This window comes from Topomyia yanbarensis, chromosome 3 (genome assembly GCF_030247195.1).
Source record: "Topomyia yanbarensis strain Yona2022 chromosome 3, ASM3024719v1, whole genome shotgun sequence".
Classification (NCBI taxonomy): Eukaryota; Metazoa; Arthropoda; class Insecta; order Diptera; family Culicidae; genus Topomyia; species Topomyia yanbarensis.
Window position 1 is genome coordinate 293902432 of NC_080672.1, and position 23049 is coordinate 293925480.

General features: G+C 42.6%; 1 protein-coding gene across 1 annotated transcript in view; it reads left to right on the top strand.

Moving 5' to 3' along the window:
• The window catches only part of LOC131686705 (small RNA 2'-O-methyltransferase), a 53712-nt gene extending 30663 nt beyond the window's left edge, over window positions 1-23049 (top strand). The window contains exons 3-4 of the mRNA XM_058970619.1: window positions 11-180; window positions 21862-23049. Coding sequence (XP_058826602.1) covers window positions 11-180; window positions 21862-23011 — 1320 coding nt within the window. The 3' untranslated portion in view covers window positions 23012-23049. The remainder of the gene's footprint in view (window positions 1-10; window positions 181-21861) is intronic.

Below are 23049 nucleotides of genomic sequence, written 5' to 3' on the forward strand. Positions count from 1 at the left end.
TTCTCTGCAGGTTGATATCGATGAGGAACTACTGATTAAATCGACCTACTGTGTTCGGCCACTGTTCGTAGATTATATTCAACGAAGAACGTCAAAATTTTCAGTTGAAGTGTGGCGAGGAAGCATAGCAGCTCCCCACGAGTGCCTCCGGGATACCGACGTTGTGATTGGAATTGAAATGTGAGTATAGTTTTGCATAAGGCCACCGTGCTGGCAAATAGCTATGAACAACCAACACTATTCTTTTGCTTACCCCATCAAACCAAAGTTCTTGCTCTTGTGCAGTTAATTATAGTTTGTAACTTATTGTCAACTATTGTACACGGTAGCCTGTTGTTATGTTAACATTGGTTCAAGTCAAGGAAAAATAAAGGATAATATGACAGTGGAAAACAAGTTGTACAACAAACGTAGAAGTTGAAAAAGGTATAGATTAGTTGCTTATTCTCTTAACCGCTTTCTTGAAGCTCGTCGCTGAAGGCATCGATTTAACTGCAAGCGGTAGACGATTCCACAGAGAAGCACCTTCTATTAGCACGCTTCTCCTAGTGTTCGATGAATGTTGTGGAATTACGAAGGTTTTGGCTCGTCCCATTCTTTCCCGCTGCAGATCTGCCAGTACCCGCGTAACAGTCCCATATGCATTTTCATCAGTTTTGAGTTAACCTCGGGGTTAGGTCTCATTTTTATTGTACTTTCAAAAAACGCACTGAAAATTATTGATTTATTCAAAAAATGTACAAAAAACGCCAATGTCAGTCCTATATGAAAAGTGCCTAGGTACCAGTCCCATACGCATTTTGAATGAAAGCTGCAGACAATATTTATCTGTTAAATTTGTACTGTGAATTTTTTTTCGGTTTGCCGGATCAAATGCTCCTCACTGAAACTGATTGGGGCGGTGGTAGGAAATAGTGTAGTTCTAAATCGTAGGCAGTTCACCTGGGTACAAAATAATACAAAAATCTTATGCGCGCATTATCTCGACATGACGATTTTGCATATGGGACGTCGTTATAAAAAAATCTGTATTTCTCTGTATTCAGTAAAGAAAACGAATTTTGATAATCTAAGCGCATTTAAAAGTTTTGACATAGGACTACGTCTTTATTTTCGATATGGGGGTACACGTTGCAAATTCAACAAAAATGGCATGTAACGAAAAGTGGTCAGGTTTTAAACGCTTATATTTCAGCCATTTCACGATAAATTTTCGGAATTTTTGCACATACCGCTCAGAAAGGTTTCTAAGAACAGATTCCAATGGATACACGCATACATTTTTGATATCATGGCATTAAAAAATGAAATAATGTATAACATAGTCAAAATACCACGCATTTGTACACAGAAAGTAGCGTTTCCCAAGTCTGGCATGACAGATTTAGGTATCTAGCGCACTACGCTTCTATGAATGACGTCATCATCGACTATTTAAGGAACAGATTTGGTTGTTGCGTGCTTTCTGGAGGTACACCGCGCGGTGCCGTTCAACAGGCGATAGAGTTTGTCCGATCAAACACCATGCTTTCCCTTGTGCTGTGTTCACTTCAAGCTCACATTTTATATACAATCACGAACGCATAAAATTCGTATAAAACACGTGCCCAAAATCTCTTGTACAGAGCTACATATGCAAACACTGTTAACATAGCGTCGTGGTACTAGTTGACTCTTTCACTCCCCCCCCCCCCTTCGTCACTAGCGTTGACTAATTTTGCTTGGTACGTATCTTCCATTCATGTACGGATACGATGCACTTACACAGCTGTATGATTCAAGCGTTATACAACTGTACAATGAATATACGCGGTTGCATGCGTCGATGATAACAATGTGCTTTCGTTGCGTACAGATGAAAACTTTTTTAGCAACAAATTTACGCGAATCGGCGGAAAGCGCAACGAAGCGAACGTCTACTTTACTAAAGTTACAATAATGGCAAAATATAACTAGAAAGCTTGTTCCATACATGAAATAATTTTAAACGCATTCGTTCATCTACTGCAAATAAAATGGTTTGATAAGCGAGAAAATTTGGTTCAATATATAACATATTGAATGTTGATTGATTATCTTTGAACGGTATGAGTGAAATATACTTGATTTATTATCCAAATGCACTAAGGGCCGATTTCTTCACCCTCGCTTAACTTTAAAACCAGATTCACCAGTACGTTTAAGCCGATTTCTTCACCCTCGCTTAACTTTAAAACCAGATTCACCAGTACGTTTAAGCCCGGCTTAATGGTTAAGCGAGGGTGAAGAAATCGGCCTAAAGAAATTAAATATTTCACACTAAGTAGTGTAGTCCTACGTCCACAGTTCATGCAACCCCATATGGCTGTCCCTTGTAGTTTTAAGTATTGTCTACTATAAATTCAAACATTAAAAAGGGGTTTAAAATGAGTACTTTAAAGTAATTTGTACATTTTCCGGCATAGGAGATTTTGATTTTTTTTAATATAAAAAGTTTTATGGATCATTTAACAATAAATTGTTGAATAAATGGCTATTCCTAATGAAAACGGATGTAGGAAGGGTCCGCCAATAACGTTGTCAATTGAAATTTCGAAAAATCTGTATAAGTGTGTATTGAAAATATGTATTAAACCTGATGCTAGATGCATTCAATTGGGGTCCTCCTTCAACTCGAGTATATGTATGTAATTGTGTATATGTGTGTATGGATGTATACATGTATTACGATGCGTATATGTATGTATTTGTATATGTATGTGTGTATGAATGTATGTGTATATTTTTTATGTATACATGTGTGTATCTATATATGCACAGAAATTTTTTTTGTTATTTTAAATTTATTTTCGTGCACATATTTGGTCGATGTTGGGTCAGACGCGTTTAAATTTTGAATCGCAGCATCCTTTACATTATAGTTGGAAAATAATTTTTGCCATAATTCTTGTTTATTGTTTCATATTTCAAATCAGGTAAAAGTGGAATCACAGAGAACAGACGTCCATCTTCAGCATTCAACTTGTGTAAAATCTCTAACGGTTTCGAAGGTAGTTTGAATATCTAAACCAGGTGCGCTACTGTCGTCATGTTTTTTTGTGGCTGAGTGCGACAGAATTGACAGCGGTTATTCCTCTACCCAGTCAAACTAGTCCGGAACCGGTTTGGACTTCCAGCATGAATTTTAGCTCAAATGCATCAACCGATAGAGTCGGAATCGGTTGTTTTGTTTGAGCAAGATTTCATACTGAATCCATTTAGAATTTCGAACCGGTTCCGGAATGGATTTGACGGATAGTTGGGATGGGTTGGTGTGGCGGCGCTAGTGTTTATCGTATATTAATTCAAATGCTTACACACGTTTTTTAAATATTTTTGTTCGATCATGGATGTCTGTTCTCTGTGGTGGAATGTAGCTGAAGAAATTCTTTATCCAGTGCTATCATTAACTCATTGTTTGATGTTTTGCGACTTAGTCCGGTCTGACTTGGCACCGACCAATGCACTTTAATGTATTTTTAATCCAATATTGCTGTAAAATAAATGACATGTAATATTGCACGAACGAAAGTGTAAAATCATATGCTTTTTGATGCTCCCATTGAGTGCATCGAGTTCAACTTAATTGTCAATCAGATTTTTGTTTCAAGCTTTGTACATTCGTATTGATTTACATGTCGTTTAAATTTCATTATTTTTTGGTGTGTGTATGTGGGCATATGTACATATAAATGTTCAAAAAATGGTTGCATTATACACGGGATTGTTTTGTAGTGCACACATATAATATATTAATGTGAAAAACTGATACTTCAGGATAGAAGTCAGATCTTCCTCCAATTACAGCCCCTTGGAGATCTCCAATGGAACAACTTACACAAGTTCAACAGGCAGTGACACCAGACTAAGAGAAACGAAAGCGTTGAGGAAAACACGGAGTCTATCGGTTTTTTTTATTATTTACCTTTTCTTTCTTAAATAAGCAGGAATTCAAGAAATGTGGATGAGAGTCAAAGGAGACATAAATGGGAGATAGAAATAAAGGTAGAAAACTGCAAAAATGGTAAGTTTTCTAGTACACATGATATATATATATATATATATATATATATATATATATATATATATATATATATATATATATATATATATATATATATATATATATATATATATATATATATATATATATATATATATATATATATATATATATATATATATATATATATATATATATATATATATATATATATATATATATATATATATATATATATATATATATATATATATATATATATATATATATATATATATATATATATATATATATATATATATATATATATATATATATATATATATATATATATATATATATATATATATATATATATATATATATATATATATATATATATATATATATATATATATATATATATATATATATATATATATATATATATATATATATATATATATATATATATATATATATATATATATATATATATATATATATATATATATATATATATATATATATATATATATATATATATATATATATATATATATATATATATATATATATATATATACAAATTGAACCAATATACTAAATACGCGTCGATTTCCTGCTTAAATGGAATCGAAAGTCTTACTGTAATGTTACAATCCAATTGATACAAACATTACAGTAAGGCGGGGCTAGTTGATGGAACGATGACCTCGGAACATGTCTGGCACTGTACACGAAATGGGTCATCGGAAAGTCAATTGAGCTAACACCTTCCTAAATCCGTGAACCAAGTTATTTGCATGAATGTTTATATACATGCAAACATCTTTTTTCTGTAAATCACTACCAGCTAGTGGGAGATAGGATGGTTAACACACACACACACACACACACATGACGATTTTGCATATGGGACGATTATGCGAGTAGCGGCAGAGATGTTGTAGATATTCGGGGAGCTGTCTATGATAACCCAGCCACATGAAACAACAGACTCGGAGTTTCAAGTATTGATGAAGATCGCATCCCATAATTGTGTCTGAAGTTTTGCGTGGAGTCTCTGCATCGTAAGCTGTGGATGAAACGGACGGCCGCTTTAGAACAGCGATGTAGCTGATTTTCTTGCGCGGTCGATATTCCAGGGTAAAAATTGACATCACCGTAGGCAAGGACTGGCATCACTACTGCTTGGATCAATTTGCTTCTTGTTTCCACAGCAAAAACTGGTGAGAAGCGCCGAAAAACACGCACAGTGTTGAAAACTTTTGTAGTGAGGGCGTGTACTTGTTTTGTCCAGTTGAGTTTGGTGTCTAATTGCGGACCTAGGTTAGTTACCGCTTCTGAGAGTTGAAACGCTTCGCCACAAAACACTATGTCCGAATTGGGAGATAGTTCTTCTCTACTGAAAATTATAGCTTGCGTTTTTTGGAGTTGGGGAATAGTCCACTGCTCAATCGCTAAGAGATCCCTGTTGATTGCCTGAATAAGTAGATGAGTATTCTCAATGCGACCTGTAGCGTAGATTTGCAGATCATCTGCGTAAAGCTGGTATTGACATCGAAGAACAGCAGGGAGATTGTTCACGTATAGGCTGAAAAGCAAGGAACTGAGGCACGAGCCTTGTGGGGTTCCGTCAAGAAGAGTTCGTTCGCTGGAGAGGCTGCCACCTATTTTTACCATCTGGCTCCGATCACTAAGAAACGATTTTAGTAGGCCGCTTGCGCCTACCGAAAACTTCAATTTACTGTGCAGCTTGTTATGGAGTACGGGATGTATCACTAAATTGAAAGCTAGTGAGAAATCCATAACCGACCATAACCGTACACATATGACCATCGAGCCCAACGAGGATATCGTGTGTAACTTTGGCGAGGGCAGTGGTTGTACTATGTTGCTTGCGATAGCCACTCCGCTTTAAGCTAGCATGGGCGGTTCTGAAGAGTTGAGGTACTCGGTAATTTGAGCAAGATTTTTTCTAAAATTTTAGATCGCTGGTAGGACACCACTGGGTCTGAAATCCTTCGGCTCCAGTGGATGTGAGTTCTTAGGGATCGGATGTACAATAGCCTTCTTCCAGGTCTTGGGGAAAACTTGAGCAGCGATGGTTTTATTAAAGAGCTCTACTAGCACATGCAATAAGAAAGGAGAGAGCATTTTCAGGAATTCAGGAATATGGGAATTCCATTGCTGCCTACAGCGTTAGATATTTTTTTCATGCATAGGTACGCAGATTAACTTCACTTGCATCCACGTCACGAAAGTGGAACTGCATGTTGTTAGGTTCTGCGGCTGAGTTTGGATGGATGATGTTCTGTATGGTTTGTGTCGGTTGAGCACTTGTTTCCAAGTTGGCAATGTCTTACGGCAAAAAACTTATTGAGTTCGCTGGCGTTCAGATCGCAGTTGATGTTGGTTTTGCTGTTATTGTGGATTCCCTCCCTACGAAGGTTGTTCCACAACTGCTGTGCGGGTAGATCAGGGTTAAAAATACCGTTTTCCATATCTCCTTTTAGCCGAAGAAATGAGGGTTGCTACACTGCTGGGTTTCTGTTGATAGTCGTTCCACTGTGGATCACCCTTTAGCCTGTTGGGATTTCGAGCATACAGTGCGTAGGCTAGGTCGCGGGTTTTGATGGCTTGCCCAATTTCGTTTGTGATCCACGGTATGCACTTGTCTCGAACAGTTATAGTTTTTTTTTCCGGCGCATGGTTGTCGAGGAACGTTCGCAGTTCTGTGGTTAACATTTCAGTCTTTGCATCTACGTTACTACAGTGACAAAAGTCCGTTCTGTCTCTGCTGATGAAATCAGCTTGAAGCCGTAGAGGATCGATGCGGCGTAGATTACGTATTTTGACTTTTTGTGGTTCAGGTTTAGGGACTCTCACGTTCGAGATCAGCTAGAACGCTTCATGGTCGGAGATTGTGCTGGCACAAGAAGTTCGACAGGTCGTGATTGTATCAGGGGCGTTTATTATAATTAATGGTCCGTTGCGCTGCGTTCAGTAATTCGAGTTGCTGATGTGGGGAGCACTGCTTAGTCAAAAGCCTGATGACTTTGATTGAGAGCCACCAAGTTTGGACTCTGCTGTGTTGCTGCCACAGTGCCACATTGATGTTGAAATCACCGACGATAAACAGACGGTCAGCTGTGAAGGTCAAGCAGAAGGCGTTCGCAGCATTGAGCGAATTGTTGATTGCTGGCTGTTGGATTGTAGGGCACAAATATGCAGATGTTCAGATCGTTAAGTTTCGCTCGTACTCCCAAATACTCAACACGATTGGCGATAGGAAGTTTGGGATCAAATGCAGATTTCAGGATGGTGTCGTAGCTTTGATTCCTTTCCGAATATATAGTCTAACGCCTCCGCAGGTTTTTGTACTGTGTCCGCGTTTAGATGGAAGCAAATGTCGGACAAAGTTGTATCCGGGAATGCGAATTGTTCCTACGGGAGATGATCTTTTCAATTTTGTTTCTGATGCTTCGAAGAAGTGATAAGAGGTCTGATCCAGTATGATTTTCACAGCATCTATGTGACGTTCCAATCCTCGAACATTTAAGTGTCCAATGCGGAGTTTGATTAGATAGCTGCTTGTCATATTTGGATAGTTACGTCAGCGGCATAGTGGCAGGATTGATTATTGAGAGGAGGCGAAACCCGAAGATTCGGCGTCGAAAAATATTAAAGACTCGTTTCCAGCGGGCTCGGGTCCAACCAAAGCGAGAAGATCGTGTAGGTCCTTCACGGAGGTGTAGCGTATATGTCCTGGAAGTTTGACTGACACGCGATCATTATTGACGTATACAGATATTTGGTGTTTGATTTTCAGTCGAAGTGAGATGTTTCGGAACCTGAAGGCTTCAATGGACAGGACTTTGTTCACTCTGTAGCAGTACTCTAATGAAAAACTGGATTTCAGTGCACAAAGAGTCGCTACTTTATGTTTTTCGAAGTAACGCTGAAGCACTGCCTCTTGTTTTGACGGAGTCCAAGATCAGTATTATGGCAGGAGTAAGCGTTAGCTCCATCCACTTTGATTTTCTACCGTCGAGGTTGTAAGTAGGGGTTTGCCCACTACTCGGGTTCTTGTTTGCCCGGCGTACCCTTCTTTTCAGGGCGGCCTAAGTGCTTCTACAGAATTTCGGATTTTCGTTTCACAAGAAAAAGTGTAAACAAACAAAATAAATTATTAAATTTACCGATTTTTATTCTCCGCTACTCTCTCAACTGCTGCTGCTGCTGGTGATCTGCTACTGCTGTTGGCGGGAAAGACGGGCGGTTTCTTCCGACCGACCGGGACTACAACGGCCGAGTTCTCCCGGAATGGCGTTGGCTGCTCCGGCAGCGGTCCTTGGCGTTTAGCTAGGGAGGTGAGCTTGGCTCCTTTGTTGGAACCTCCCTAGCGACGTTGGCGACGAATCGCCGGATCGTCTACTCGCCGTAAACGATCCCGGAAGTTACCGCAGTAAACTTCCCAGGGGGAACCTTTGTCCGCCCTGCTTCGTTCTCCTTGGCTATTAGCTATAGAGGAGAGCTAGGCTCGTTCGACTTATCCTCTATAGCGAGAACGGTCGATGTCGTGGTTCCTTATTATTTAGCCGGGGAAGCGAAAGCACTCCTTTACACTTAGCTTACCCCTATTGGCGAACCGACACCGTACACTTCACTAATGCCCGAACCACGGCCGGCACTTTTGACGGTTTTAGCTTGCCGTCGCACGCGCGCACTGAAATACTTTCCTAGTGGCGGGGAACTGTCCCGAAAAAGACAAAAATTATCTGGACGTCTGTTTGATGCCGTGGTCCGTCACTTTCTAACTCGATGGCCGCCTTCCGCACTCGACTATCACAAACCGCCAACCGCCTTGTCGCACAGCTGTCAACGATGAGCAGCATAACCAGTACACACAAATGTTTGCAAGAGGAGAGCGGTAGCCTACCTAAGCCCTATGTTACTAATTCACAAACATAAAACAAAAATTATCTAACCTATCTGTACGAATAAAACCGTTCACAAACGCGAAAATGAACAAAAATTTACAACTAAATGTGAACGGTACCGAACAGCGGTGAGCATAATTTTACGTAAACAATACACTCTACGGAGTGTATACACAAAAAAGGGTATATTTCCACCCAGTGCTAAATTGTTACCCTGACGGGTTACAATCTCGCCCACACCGGGTGGAAAAAAATTGGCAACAATTTTTTTTCTAAACTAACACCTAACACCGATACATGATAATGAACGAAATGAATAAATAAATAAATAAACAAAGAAAAACTAACTACACCTAATTATTTCTTCCGCAATTTATCAAAATTCATCAAAAAATTAATCGACCGGATGTCCTCATTGGTGAAAAGTTTGCCTGTGTTTGGCCTGATAATACTGACAGCATACGCGAAGCGAGAGGCTATCAGCCATCGTCATTATTCGGTTATGGGTTGAACCCTAAGTCCAATCCGAATACAAAATCGGAAACAACCGATATTCCCAAAATTCTGCAAGTGACATTGACAATTTTCAATGTTTCAACTTGCAGGGGAACGGTTGTCGGCATTATATTGTTCTTTTCATCGACTGTCCAGAAATGTCTTACGTGTCCTTACGGTACCAGTACTACACACTTGTGTTGGGGTTTCTATCCAAATACATTCATACAATTATCTCATTCATTCATCCTCAATCAGTGGCCTACTCGATCATTCACATTCCGATAAGCACTTCGAATTAACCCCAAAACAATTTTATCTTATCATTCACACATACTTTCATTCACTGTTCGATTCTGCACACATACATTCACACATACCATACCGCTTAACACGTCATCGTTTCTCCCACTCACAGACATTCCGGACAAAAGTTTGTATATTCGTCCCTTTTCGCCTCAAAACGCTTCGTACATTGGAAAAGAAACGTTTGAGAGGGACCAAAGAATGTCTTTCGCATAAGTTAAAAATCTCGAAATGATTCCCGCTGGAATCAAACGAACCATCCCAGGTTTAACCACAAACCCAAAATTATGCGAAATAAAATTTTATTATTTGATTCGAAATCGAAGACGCGGTATCGTTTTACCCCATTCGCTCTTCCACTCACACTACTCTGATCCAAATCGGGCTACACCTGCATGATGCAGAGCATTGATGCGAACATTGGGGAAACTGTCAAAATTGATGATGATATTTTCATCCATCTGAATGGATGAATGAATCATCCTCAAAATATAAATAAAAACAAAACAGTTCGCGAAATCGGTTCGCAAACTGTTTTTATTATTCCGTTTACGGTCGGTCCCGGAGTAGTGGAACCACTCACGCGAACGAAGTGTCCCCGGCGAAGAGGGGAAAGGTGGTTTTTTTTTTTATATAGTGACCCAAATAAGGAGAAATTTTATATAATTTAGTGCACCCGTAGGTGCGAGTGTTCCCCACAGAAAGGGGTTTTTGAAAAAATTTATGTTGCCGAACACGGCAGACGAATGATGTGTATGCATCCGGCGGTGAAAAGACGGTACGATAGGTTCGTTTTGTTTCTTCCAAACACTGGTACTGGTTTGGTAAGAAAGTTTTGTTTACCGTAACCGTCTCGACCGCCGGAGCAAAGCAAATTAGTGGATAATTTGGTTACCTCACTGCGCGAGTGGGGCGCAAAAGAATTTTTAGTATTTGTTTGCCGAACACGGCAGGTAGTGTATTTAGATGCGTCCGATGCCCGGGAGAACGGCACGGTATAAGATTAGTGTTTTTTTAGTAGAGTATTCCACCATACCGTAGTCGTCACCGGGGCCAGAGCATATATTTCGTGCGAGTGTTTATTTACCACACTGCGTGAGTGTGGCTCTGAAAAATTGCCAGAAGGTGTTGAAGAACCTTCTCGCAGCAGAGTTGGTCTTCCACAATAAAAATAGAGAAGACGGAGAAATGTTTATTGTTTTTTTATTCGGACCAAAGTCCGTGTTGTTGCCGTCGGGAAATGACGGCTGCTTTTGGAAAACTCCCAAGTGAGTAATCCATATAAAAGCATACCGTCAGTCCACAAACGGCACGGAAAAGTTTTTTTTATGCTGGTTTAAGGAGATTTGCTGGCCAAACTCCGAGATTTTTACCTGCTAAATCCTCCAGCTCGTAGGAGGATACACCCTTTTTTGAGACAATTTTTGCCGGTAAGTATTGTGGTCCAAGTTTAGCATTGTAAGACTCGAGTGCATTCGACAACTTCATGTTTCGACGGTACACCATTTGTCCCGTTTCAAAAGGTTTGGAGAACTTTCGATGACGCAAGTTGTACTGATGTCGAATGCCCTCGCTTGCCTTTTCCAAATTTTTGACCACAATCTCCCGGATTTTGTCAATCTGTTGGTGTCTTGTTTCTAGGTCACCCTCACCGGAAATCCTGCTGAAGTCATCGGCAGATGCCATTTCACACCCGTGTATAATGAAATGAGGACTAAACCCAGTGGAGGAATGAACGGTAGTATTTAGGATGCGCTCCACATCGGTGATGTGGACATCCCAGTTGCGCTGCTCGGTTCGAGCATATGCCCGGATTGCGGTGTTTATCGAGCGATTTGTTCGCTCCACTGGGTTAGCCTGCGAATGATAGCGGGAATTTAGCCAATGTTTGACGTTGGTTTCTTTTATGAATTGACTGAACTCCTTCGAGGTGAAAGTGGAGGCATTGTCGCTTAGCAGAATTTCCGGGCTACCATGGCGATTGAACCACTGTTCGCGTAGTATCGTACAGAGTGATGTACTAGCGATTTTTCGAACGGGGTTTAACATGACGTACTTGCTGAAGACGTCGAGGACGACAAGCAAGTGTTGATTGCCACGTTTGCTTTTTGGAAGAGGACCAATATAGTCCACAGAAACCATTCGCCATGGTGCATTAGTCGCACGCGACTGACCCATTTCGGGCTGGACTGGGACGAAAGGAGCTTTGATTTCCTTGCACGTCCCGCATTCTCGAATAAACTTTCGTACTTCCGATCCCATACGAGGCCAGTAATATCGCAACTGCACTTCGTGGATCGTTTTATCGTATCCCACGTGAAGCAAATTTTCGTGGGTACGTTGGATCAAATCTTGACGGAACTCGGGTGCTGGGACGAGTTTCCAACTGAACCGCGAGTCGCACGGAACAACTTTTGAGTTGACATACTTGAAAAGTTGATCATTTTCTACTTTGAAGTCGGCATAGTCGTCAGGATTTTGGATAACTTTTGACTTCATGGAACAGTACCAGTCTGAGGTGGACAAAGCTGAAACGGCTGCTACGGCCCGGGATAACGCATCAGGAACGACATTGTCCTTGCCTTTCCGGTGCTCAATAGACATGTCGTAGAGTTGTAATTCTAAACTCCAACGACTCAAACGTGAACTGGTTTTCCATTTAGTCTTCAGTATCCATGTAATCGCTGACGAATCAGTGACCAGTCGAAAATGATAACCTTCCAAGTAACCTCGAAAGTGTTCAACCGCCATTATCACCGCCAGACCTTCCTTCTCAGTTGCATGGTAGTTCCTTTGGGGAGTGGTCAGTTTGTGCGAAAAGTAAGCAACTACTTTCTCGCCCTCGGGATACTCCTGCACCAGAACAGCAGCGACTGCTACGTCACTAGCGTCTGTCTGAAGGATGAACTCTTTGGAGAAGTCTGGTGGGACTAAAACTGGAGGAGTGACTAGAAGTTCCTTAATTTTAAGGAACGCGAGTTCTGCCTCGGAGTTCCAAACAAAGCTCTTGGTTTTTGTTTTGAGCAGATCGCTCAAGGGAGCAGTGACCTCACTGAACCGATCAATGAAGCGGCGGTAATAACCGCACATACCGAGGAAACGACGAAGTTTCGTCACGGTAACCGGTCTCTCGTAGTCGAGAATCGGCTGAATTTTGTCGGGATTGACCTTGAGTCCGTCCCGATTCAACAAATAACCAAGAAACTTTAGTTCGGGTACTCCAAAACGGGATTTTTCCAAATTGATGGTTAGGTTGGCTCTTGCTAGACAATCGGCCACTGCTTTGAGCAACTGTATGTGATGCTCGAACGTTTCGCTTACCACGATGATGTCATCTAGGTAGACGAAAACGTAAGGTTCCCATTTACCTCGTCCTAGAACCTGGTCCATCAGTCGCGCCAGAGTAGCGGGGCTGTTGACGAGACCAAATGGTAGACGGGTAAATTGGAACATACCCCTGCCGGGAACACTGAAAGCGGTATATTTGCGACTATCCTTAGCCAGGGGTACCTGGAGAAAGGCCTCCTTCAAATCTATGGTAGACAGGTACTTCGCTTTGGGTAAGCCGCCCAATATTCGCCCAGGGTGGGGCAGAGGGTATGCATCCCGTACAGTACGCTCATTGAGAGGCCTAGCGTCTAGACAAAGGCGGATTGAGTCGTCTGGTTTCGTGACCGCCACAATATTAAGCGACCAATCCGAATCAGACTCCTCGATAATTCCCATAGACCGCCATCGGTCAACCTCTTCCCAGACCTTTGACAGTTTCTTTGGGTTCATGTGATAAGGATATCGGCAAACGGGTGCCGCACCTTGGAATTCATCTTTGATGACAATCCTGTGCTCTGTGAATGAGGTTGGGCTTAGCTTTCCGGGCTCTACTGCCTGGAAACACTTCTTTACTTCTTCTACGCGCGCTAACTGTTCCGAAGTGAGTATCGACTCACGCGGTACTTCATCTTCTTCATCGTCTTCTGATTCCTGACCTGAGTTCAACAGAGCACAGTTTTGTATCTCAGGAGAAATCCCAAAGGCGCGCCAAAAGTCCATACCTAGAATGGAGTTGACGGTCAGATGCTCTACTACAAGAGTGCATAGGACCTTTGTCAAATTTTGAAAAGTATACGGGATATACGCTTTTCCAATGATTGGTAAGGTTTGACCATTTGCAGAATGTAGTTCGAATGGTCGTTCCAAACTTTTCAAGGGACTTTTTGAAAACTTTTGGTATAGCTTTTTAGTCATAATCGTGGCGTTACTACCACTGTCGAGCAAGGCTTTGAAGGATTTGCCGTACACAGCGACAATTGCAAATGGACGGTTATCGAAGGGGTCGTCAAGGACGATGGTTTCGACAGACAACGAATTATCATAGTCCTCATCACGAGCCGGTCGAAAACTGTCGTAAATCTGGGGGTTAATAATGAGTTGTTGTTTGGAGCGCTGTTTTACTGCCAACTGCGACTTCAGTTGGTTCTGATCCCGTTTTTTAGGCAGTAAGGGCAACGAGAAACATCAAAACCTTTAAATCCGCACACTATGCAGAAGACCCGTCTTGGTTTCCGGCATTCCTCATATTCGTGTCCTTTGTCGCCACAATTGTAGCAGACGCCGAGCACTGGAGGACGATGCTTTTCCACCAAGTATTCTAGGCACATCATAGGTTTCTGCGGTGGTTCGATCGGTTTTTGATTGCTTCCCTCGAGATTCTTGCCATCCTGATTCCCTTGCTGTTTCTTTTTCTGGTTGTCAGGAGGCTTGTTTGAATCAAGACCTGCCGGTTTGGCATTCTTGCTCCAAAACGTTTTGGATTTTGCGTTGCCGTTATTCTGTCCACTTCTCTTTTGGTTTTGATTGTTTTGTTTTTGTTTGTTTTGTGGTGGATTATCAGAATAAGCAGCAACTTCCCGAGAAGAACCGAAAACTTTCTGATAAATCGGCGTCTTGGAGGCGTCGATCGATTTACCAAGACTCATCAATTCTGAGAGCGTGTTCACTGGCCTGAGGATAAGCATTTGTTTATAGTCGGCTTTCAGGTTCCGCTTGAGCACGTCGAGTTTTTCGCTCGGTGCCATTGGAACCGTCATAGCACGAAATATTTTCTCCATTTCCAGGAAATATTCCTGGAAAGATTCGTTACGCATCTGCCGGCGCTGGAGAGCCTTCATTTTGAGCGTAGCATCAAGTTCAGGATGAACAAAATTTACCTTGAGCTCGCAAACAAGATGGTTCCAGTTAAACAACCGGTTTTGCGCACGCATAGCCTGATACCAGGTCAAAGCATTGCCAGTGAACAAATGCATCGCAGAATTGAAAAGTTCGTCTTCGCACATTTGCTCACACGCAGCGTAACTCGCTACGGTGTCCAAGAATTCATTTAGTCCCGTTCCTTCATCAGTTCCAGCATACTTCCGAATTTTCCAGTCAGCGACGCGTTGCGGGTTACGCGAGTAATTCCTTGGGGCTGCCATCGATCCGTTTCCCGCGTTGGTAGATATTGAAAAGTTCGGATATGATGGTCCCGTCCGCTGTTCGGTCCATTCAGGAACGTGAGGCTGGTTCTGAGTTTGGTACGGGGCTGTGAATTCGGTATTCTGTTTCGGTTTCTCAATTGGAAGTGATGGGCGTATATTTTGTTGACCCGAGAATCCTCGCTTCAACACAAATTGATCGGGACTGGGCGCCAGTGTTGGGCGAGGAATCTCTGGTTCATCAAATGAATCGGGTACGTCCATCAAACGCAAATCTTCCAGATCGGTCTGCAGATCCATCTCGGGTGCACTTTCCTTCTTATGTACTAGTGCCCGAAGTTCACTGACGGATTCACGAAGTGAGACAACTTCTTGAACCGTCTTTCTCAAAACTGACGAAATTGTTGTCAGTGAAGCAATCCCGCCCATTAGCGTTTCGGTAGTTTTTGAAAAAGCATCAGACCCCTGAGACGCTAGGGCTCTATTATCGTCGGATTGCTGTCGCAATTGTCGAATCTCGTCCCTCATCTCGCACAAGACACGCAACAGGTCGTCCCCTACGAGCTGTTTAGAAAGAGATCCTTGGTTATCGGAAGGATTGGATCCCTGTGGAATCGCAGGTACGTCTGTACTCAGCAAATCTCCCAAAATCTCTCCATCCTCCCCTTCTTGGTTGTCGGGAGGAAGTGCTGCCTGTTCGTCGTTATAATGACTGGCATAAACTGCTAGAACTTCCTCCAGCAACCCCGAAATTTCCTGGTTGACCTCCCCTGCCGCATAATTTCGGATAACCTGGAGCCTAGAGCCCAAATGAAGCAACCGTGTTCGGTAAATCTCCTTGTTTGGGCACCGGTACTGGAGATCTTCCTTGATTGTTAGTAATTTACCAAGGCAGATCTCCTTTTCTTCACCCACGTCACCCCGGAAATTGCGAACTAATTCCCTCCGAGACGACCGCTCATGCGACAAAATTCCCCGAAGACGCCGCTGCCGCTGGACACCCGAAAGATCCGAATCAGGAGAGATAAAAATGCTTCGAGATAGCAACTCAAAATCCAGCTCATCGAAATGTAAATGATCGACGCGCATGAACACACACGCTTGGTTGAATTTCTCCAACGCCATCATAACTTGCGCTATATTGGAAGAAATCACCAAGACACAAAGCATGTAAGTACTGGTACGGTAAAATTTCTGATTTTTCGCCCACTAACGATTCCCTTAAAATTTCAGGAAATCAAGCTGCTCCAAAAATGTCTCAAACCGGGTTGAGAATTCAAGGCGATTGGCCACCGCAACCGAATAAATGACAACAACCTTCAAACTACTCGTCCGGCAGACCAAACACAAACAACGCAATCCACAAATTCGGACAAAAAAAGGAAAATGCAAAAATCAAAAAATAATACCAAAAATGTAAATAAATAATAAATATACGACCGCGGAACAATATTGCGGAAGAAACCTCACCACTGTTCTACGAAAATCCTTGATTTAGTAGAAGCACCCCACACTCCGGAAGAAAAAAATATTTTCCAAAATAGGAAAATATTTTTTTCAGTGTGTTTTGCGCTGTGCGCCAAATGTAAGTAGGGGTTTGCCCACTACTCGGGTTCTTGTTTGCCCGGCGTACCCTTCTTTTCAGGGCGGCCTAAGTGCTTCTACAGAATTTCGGATTTTCGTTTCACAAGAAAAAGTGTAAACAAACAAAATAAATTATTAAATTTACCGATTTTTATTCTCCGCTACTCTCTCAACTGCTGCTGCTGCTGGTGATCTGCTACTGCTGTTGGCGGGAAAGACGGGCGGTTTCTTCCGACCGACCGGGACTACAACGGCCGAGTTCTCCCGGAATGGCGTTGGCTGCTCCGGCAGCGGTCCTTGGCGTTTAGCTAGGGAGGTGAGCTTGGCTCCTTTGTTGGAACCTCCCTAGCGACGTTGGCGACGAATCGCCGGATCGTCTACTCGCCGTAAACGATCCCGGAAGTTACCGCAGTAAACTTCCCAGGGGGAACCTTTGTCCGCCCTGCTTCGTTCTCCTTGGCTATTAGCTATAGAGGAGAGCTAGGCTCGTTCGACTTATCCTCTATAGCGAGAACGGTCGATGTCGTGGTTCCTTATTATTTAGCCGGGGAAGCGAAAGCACTCCTTTACACTTAGCTTACCCCTATTGGCGAACCGACACCGTACACTTCACTAATGCCCGAACCACGGCCGGCACTTTTGACGGTTTTAGCTTGCCGTCGCACGCGCGCACTGAAATACTTTCCTAGTGGCGGGGAACTGTCCCGAAAAAGACAAAAATTATCTGGACGTCTGTTTGATGCCGTGGTCCGTCACTTTCTAACTCGATGGCCGCCTTCCGCACTCGACTATCACAAACCGCCAACCGCCTTGTCGCACAGCTGTCAACGATGAGCAGCATAACCAGTACACACAAATGTTTGCAAGAGGAGAGCGGTAGCCTACCTAAGCCCTATGTTACTAATTCACAAACATAAAACAAAAATTATCTAACCTATCTGTACGAATAAAACCGTTCACAAACGCGAAAATGAACAAAAATTTACAACTAAATGTGAACGGTACCGAACAGCGGTGAGCATAATTTTACGTAAACAATACACTCTACGGAGTGTATACACAAAAAAGGGTATATTTCCACCCAGTGCTAAATTGTTACCCTGACGGGTTACAAGGTGAAAATATTTTCTTACCTGCATCGCATCAGGAGCATCAAAGAAATTGAAAAAGTTTCGCACGTTCCCATACATTCTTCCCTTGGCGAAAAGTAACTTTGTTAATTGAAATACGAAATCCGTTTACAGTCTGTTAACAGATGTTTGCCAGCTTAGATCCGGATTAAATGGTTTCGATTTTTTCCTCAATTTGTATCAACGCCTGCAAGTGCGATGCGCACTTTTCGTCTTGTTATTGAGCTTCGCTGAGTTTGTTCTGGAGACGGCCGATAGACTTCTTGTGTTGGGATCTGAGCGTGTCCAACTCCACATCAGAACACACCCATCCAACTGCTGATTTGGATTGTGGATTTTCTTTCCCACAGGCAGAACAAATGACCTTGGACATGTTATGATAATGTTACTATGCCTGACGTTTTCCAAAAAAATTACAGTTCGGCTAGCGCTCTGCCTGTACCCGAAAAGTGTAACGATTAAAGAAAGATCTTCGCGACCGATCGGAAGCTTGGCTCGAAAACTTGAGTACAGCGGGCGCAGACAATTTTATTATCGAGAAGGTACGAAAGCTAGGTGGAACCGACGGTTTTCCACCGGAAAAGTGCCCGGAAACCGGAGCGAAATAATAAACGCGACTTTCAGCTTCAGTGATGCCAGCCTGTTGGTTTTACCATTACTCAGGTCAAGGACAGTGAATTCATTTACTTTTGTTGCCTCTGCAAGAACAAAACCAACATTCATCAATCAATTCGATTCACCCCTCCGCCCACTTGCCATGTGAAAAACACGCATGCCACGCCAAAAGGAAACAAAAGGTTTGCTCCAGTACCAGGAGAAAGTGGAAGTGCCCGGAGCAAACAGGGAGAAAATCGTTCCTGCATTCTTTTCTTCTCTTTTTTTCTTCTGGTAGAAAACCGGAGTAAAATGAGCAAGAATGTTTGCTGCGGAACAGGGAGTAGCTTCCGTATACTGGAACAATCCTTAAATAACATTTCCAATTCCCGTGAACCATAGCCAGGGATACCACGTATATTTTTCAAGTGTCTTCACATTTCATAAACAAATGACAACATTTGTATTCAACGGCCAGGTTTTTTAATCGATTATTGATTTTGAGCCAGAATTCTGTCAGAAATCAGCCAGACATCCATAAAAATTTGACTTCAAAATGAAAAACACGTCTTCACAACATTTCAAATATCAAATGAAGACAAATCTTCAATTCTGGCATCGCTGGCCATAGCGCTGCTGACCGAGCGAATGAGAGAGAGAGCGAAAGATTACGAGACAGCGAGAATAAACAAGCGCACCATTGCTACCGATGAGCACCATTACCATTATCAACATCATCACACGCACTAAATCCCACTGAGACGTCCAAAAAATTGTTTCAAAATCGTTCAACACGGGTCCAACGATGGACGTTCGTTGAACGGTTATTTGGACGTTGTCAAAATTGGTCCTACAAACGTCCTTCATTGGACGATTTTGAAACCAACCGTTCTTAGAGGGATGCTAAACCACGTGAATTACAGTGGCGCCAGTTTTGTGGAATATTTAGGAATAATCGCAACCGAAGCTCGTCAGCCAACGAGCACATACCGCAAAGTCAAATCAACAGACGAATGAAAAAAGCGATTTTTGTGGTGTTCCACACCTGAACTATCACTGCGACACGTTAAGCAGCGAAAGGAAGGAAAGAGTGAGAGCAGCTGAAGTTTGCTTTAACTGCTTCAGGAAGGGTCATCGTTCGAACAATTGTACGTCATCTAAAAGCTGTCGTAAATGCCAGAAGCGGCACCATACTCAGTTGCACGAAGGCGGAGGCCACACCGAAACACGACTCCCGAATGAAAACAGAACTGACGATAGAGAAGGAGGAATTCCCATCCTTACTTCAATCGAATGAGCAATCTGTGTCAACTACGTGTTCGTTCCACCCAAGGTGCTTAGAGTTCTAAGGTGATTCGTCTTTGGCAGTAACTAGGTGAGGAGTGAGGTAAGCGTGCAGCAAGCTGCGGGGAAGAAAAATGACAGCGAACAACTTTGTTTACATACTGAAATCCAAGCATACATGCATGGGGATGTAGTAAACAATGTTGTTAGATGTCTTTTCTAGAACCAACATGGCTGATCGGCGATTTCGAGGATCGTATCACCTGAGAATAAAAGCTCCTTGGTTCCACCATATCCAAAAGCCGACAGTGTTATTTTTGCAAACCGCAGTGGTTTGGTGAAAGACAGAAACGACCAAACACATCATTGACGCGTTCTTTTGGATAGTGGTTCTCAGGTGAACTTCATCAGCGAAACAATGGCCACCTCTGTAGGGATTCAGAAGCAGAGAGTTTTGTTACTATAGCTGGCATAAACAATTTAAGAACAACCGCACGTGACAAGATCGAGGTGACCCTGATTTCCCGTTCCAGCGACTTCCGAGCTAAACTGGAATCCTGATCGCAGCAGAACTTTAGGCTAAGGTCACCTCACTCTAGTCGACGGTCTCCCGGAGCTGCGTGAGTCACACCTTGGATGGTTAGTTGCAGGGACTATCCAACTAGACCAGCAGCTCGAACCTGTACAATATACGCAATCGACATCGATTAATTCTAGCGAAGGTTCGATGCATAGATTCTGGAAGCTTGAAGAAGTTCCAAATGCTGCACCCAGTACATCCAAAGAACAACGATGGGAGAAACATTTTGGATATACGTACTGTCGAGATTCGACCGGCTGATTTGTAATTCGACTGGTTCTCCAACCAAAAAAAATCGACTTGCCCTCTAAGAAAACCTAGACGAGCTGGACAGCTGTCGTTCTTTAGCTCTAAAACGATTTTACATGCTGGAGAACCGACTGAACCGAAACCCCGATTTGAAAATTCAATACGTCGATTTCGTTCGGGAGTATCAAACACCCAGTCACTGCAAGGAAGTGGACGAGGGAACTGACAAGCCCAGTCAAAAAAACTTGTTATATGCTGTATCACGCAGTGCTTCGTCCTGGTAGCTCAACCACCAAATCCAGAGTAGTGTTTGATGCCAGCGCGAAATCATCCGAGACAAATTTAGCCCTTAACGACGTACTGGCTGAGGGACCAGTTGTGCAGAGTGAGATGTTCGATATCGAGTGCATCGATATATTTTTTCATCCGACATCTCCAAAACGTACCGACAAATTGTCATGCATCCTAAGTACACCCGTTTCTAGAGAATAATCTAGAGAGAATATCCGACTGAACATCTGAAGATTCTAGGGTTGACCACGGTCACTTATGGAACTGCATATGAATCCAAGCGACTAGTAAATCGGAGGTTGCTCCACTTCACGCCGTATTTATTGCCGCACTTCAGCGTTAAGTCAGCCGCCCAGAAATGGTATCGGAATTGCATTTCGATTACGCGACCGATTTTCATGGTGCCAAACACGAACTCCTTCGACTATATAAGACATCGCATCGACCAGTTTTGTCAGTCCAACGAAATGGAATGGCATTTCCTCCCGCTAGATGCACCTGAGCTTGGTGGCCTCTGGGAGGCTGCCGTGAAAAGCACGAAAAGTCATCCGAAGCGAGCGATTGGTGCTACCACCACACATTTCCATTTCCTTTCGATCATATCCATATGAAGCTGCCTAGTCCTAGTTTTCCGTTCTAAGTTTATAACTGATTTGCTCTAGAATACCTACCCTTCTTTCAATTTCATTGCTCTTATAGCGTTTTCGTTTTTACCCTGCGCTACTAACACCGGTGTAGTGCAAAAAAGAGAAAGAGTGATTAAACCCAAGTTTGAATGAGTGTAGCACCGACTACACCGGTGTAGTGCACTGTCCGAAACGAAAACGACATTAGTCTTAAATTTGCCGGAAATAGCTAACAAAATCGATACAGTAGAACCTTGTGGCAATTAAAACATAGTAATAATTGTTGGTTTTGTTTTTTTTTCCAGAATCGAGCACCTCTTCCCGGAGGTCCTGGAGGCAGTCCCCCAAAACGTATTCGGTTTCATCCGTCCGAAGGTGGCCATGTTCAGTACGCCAAACTCTGAATATAACATACATTTCGACGGACTGCTGGATAATGGCTTTCGGCACGAAGATCACAAGTTTGAGTGGACTCGAGCACAGTTCCAAGAGTGGTGTGAAAACATTTGCGAACGATATCCAGACTATGTTGTTAAGTATTTTGGTATTGGGCCGCCTCCGAAGGATTCCAGCGATGTTGGATACGTCAGTCAGTTGGGTTTATTCGTGAGAAAGGACTTTTTCGAACAGTTGCAGGTGTTAACTGAAGAACCAAACGTCAATAATGCGGAGGTTGAAACGGTTCCTATTCCCACTCGAACTGTCGAACCATCTAACAGCAATGAAGTGGAAGCACAAACTTCGGAACCAAAAATTTACTTCAATGACGAAGTTGGGGAAATTGTTGTGGCTAGAGAAGATGGGGATGAACCGGCTGATGTGCCTGTCGAAGGTCAAGGGCTAGATGTTTTTCGGGACGACTTTGAGGACGCGGAAACTTACGATGAAGAACTAGAGGTTAGCGATCACGATGAACCACATTTCAGAGAGATAGATTTTTATGTTCCGGTCGAACGGGCACGAAATGATAGTGGAAATTACGATGATGAACTTTTGGATCCCACGAGTGATGAGTACAAACTGTTGTACAGTGTGGACTATCCAGTTCAGGAACCGGATAGGCGGGATCGGTCGCAACAACTGCTCGATGAGGCTGAATATCAAATCCGAAGGTTAAAGTTCCACGATGAAGAATTTTACAACTACGAAGATAATGTGTATTCGATTCCTCTTCAACTAGTCGCGGATTGCATACATCAAGTGACGACCACAATAGTTGAATTAAGACCAATTTTAACAGAAGCGTCCTATCGGATTACTGAAAACGACATAATAGTTCTGAATGGAGATGATGAATCCGTGGTTGGAAGTGAGGAAGATTTTGAGTATGACTTCAAAGACGAAGGTTCGCCTAAAAATGATGAAGATGATCAGCCTCGAGAAGGAGCAGAAGCAAGAAACAGTGAATCTAATGAGGGGAGTGGCTTCAAAGATGATGAAGAGTTATGGGACTAAATTTAATGTTTTAATAAAACCGACTATTACTACTATAA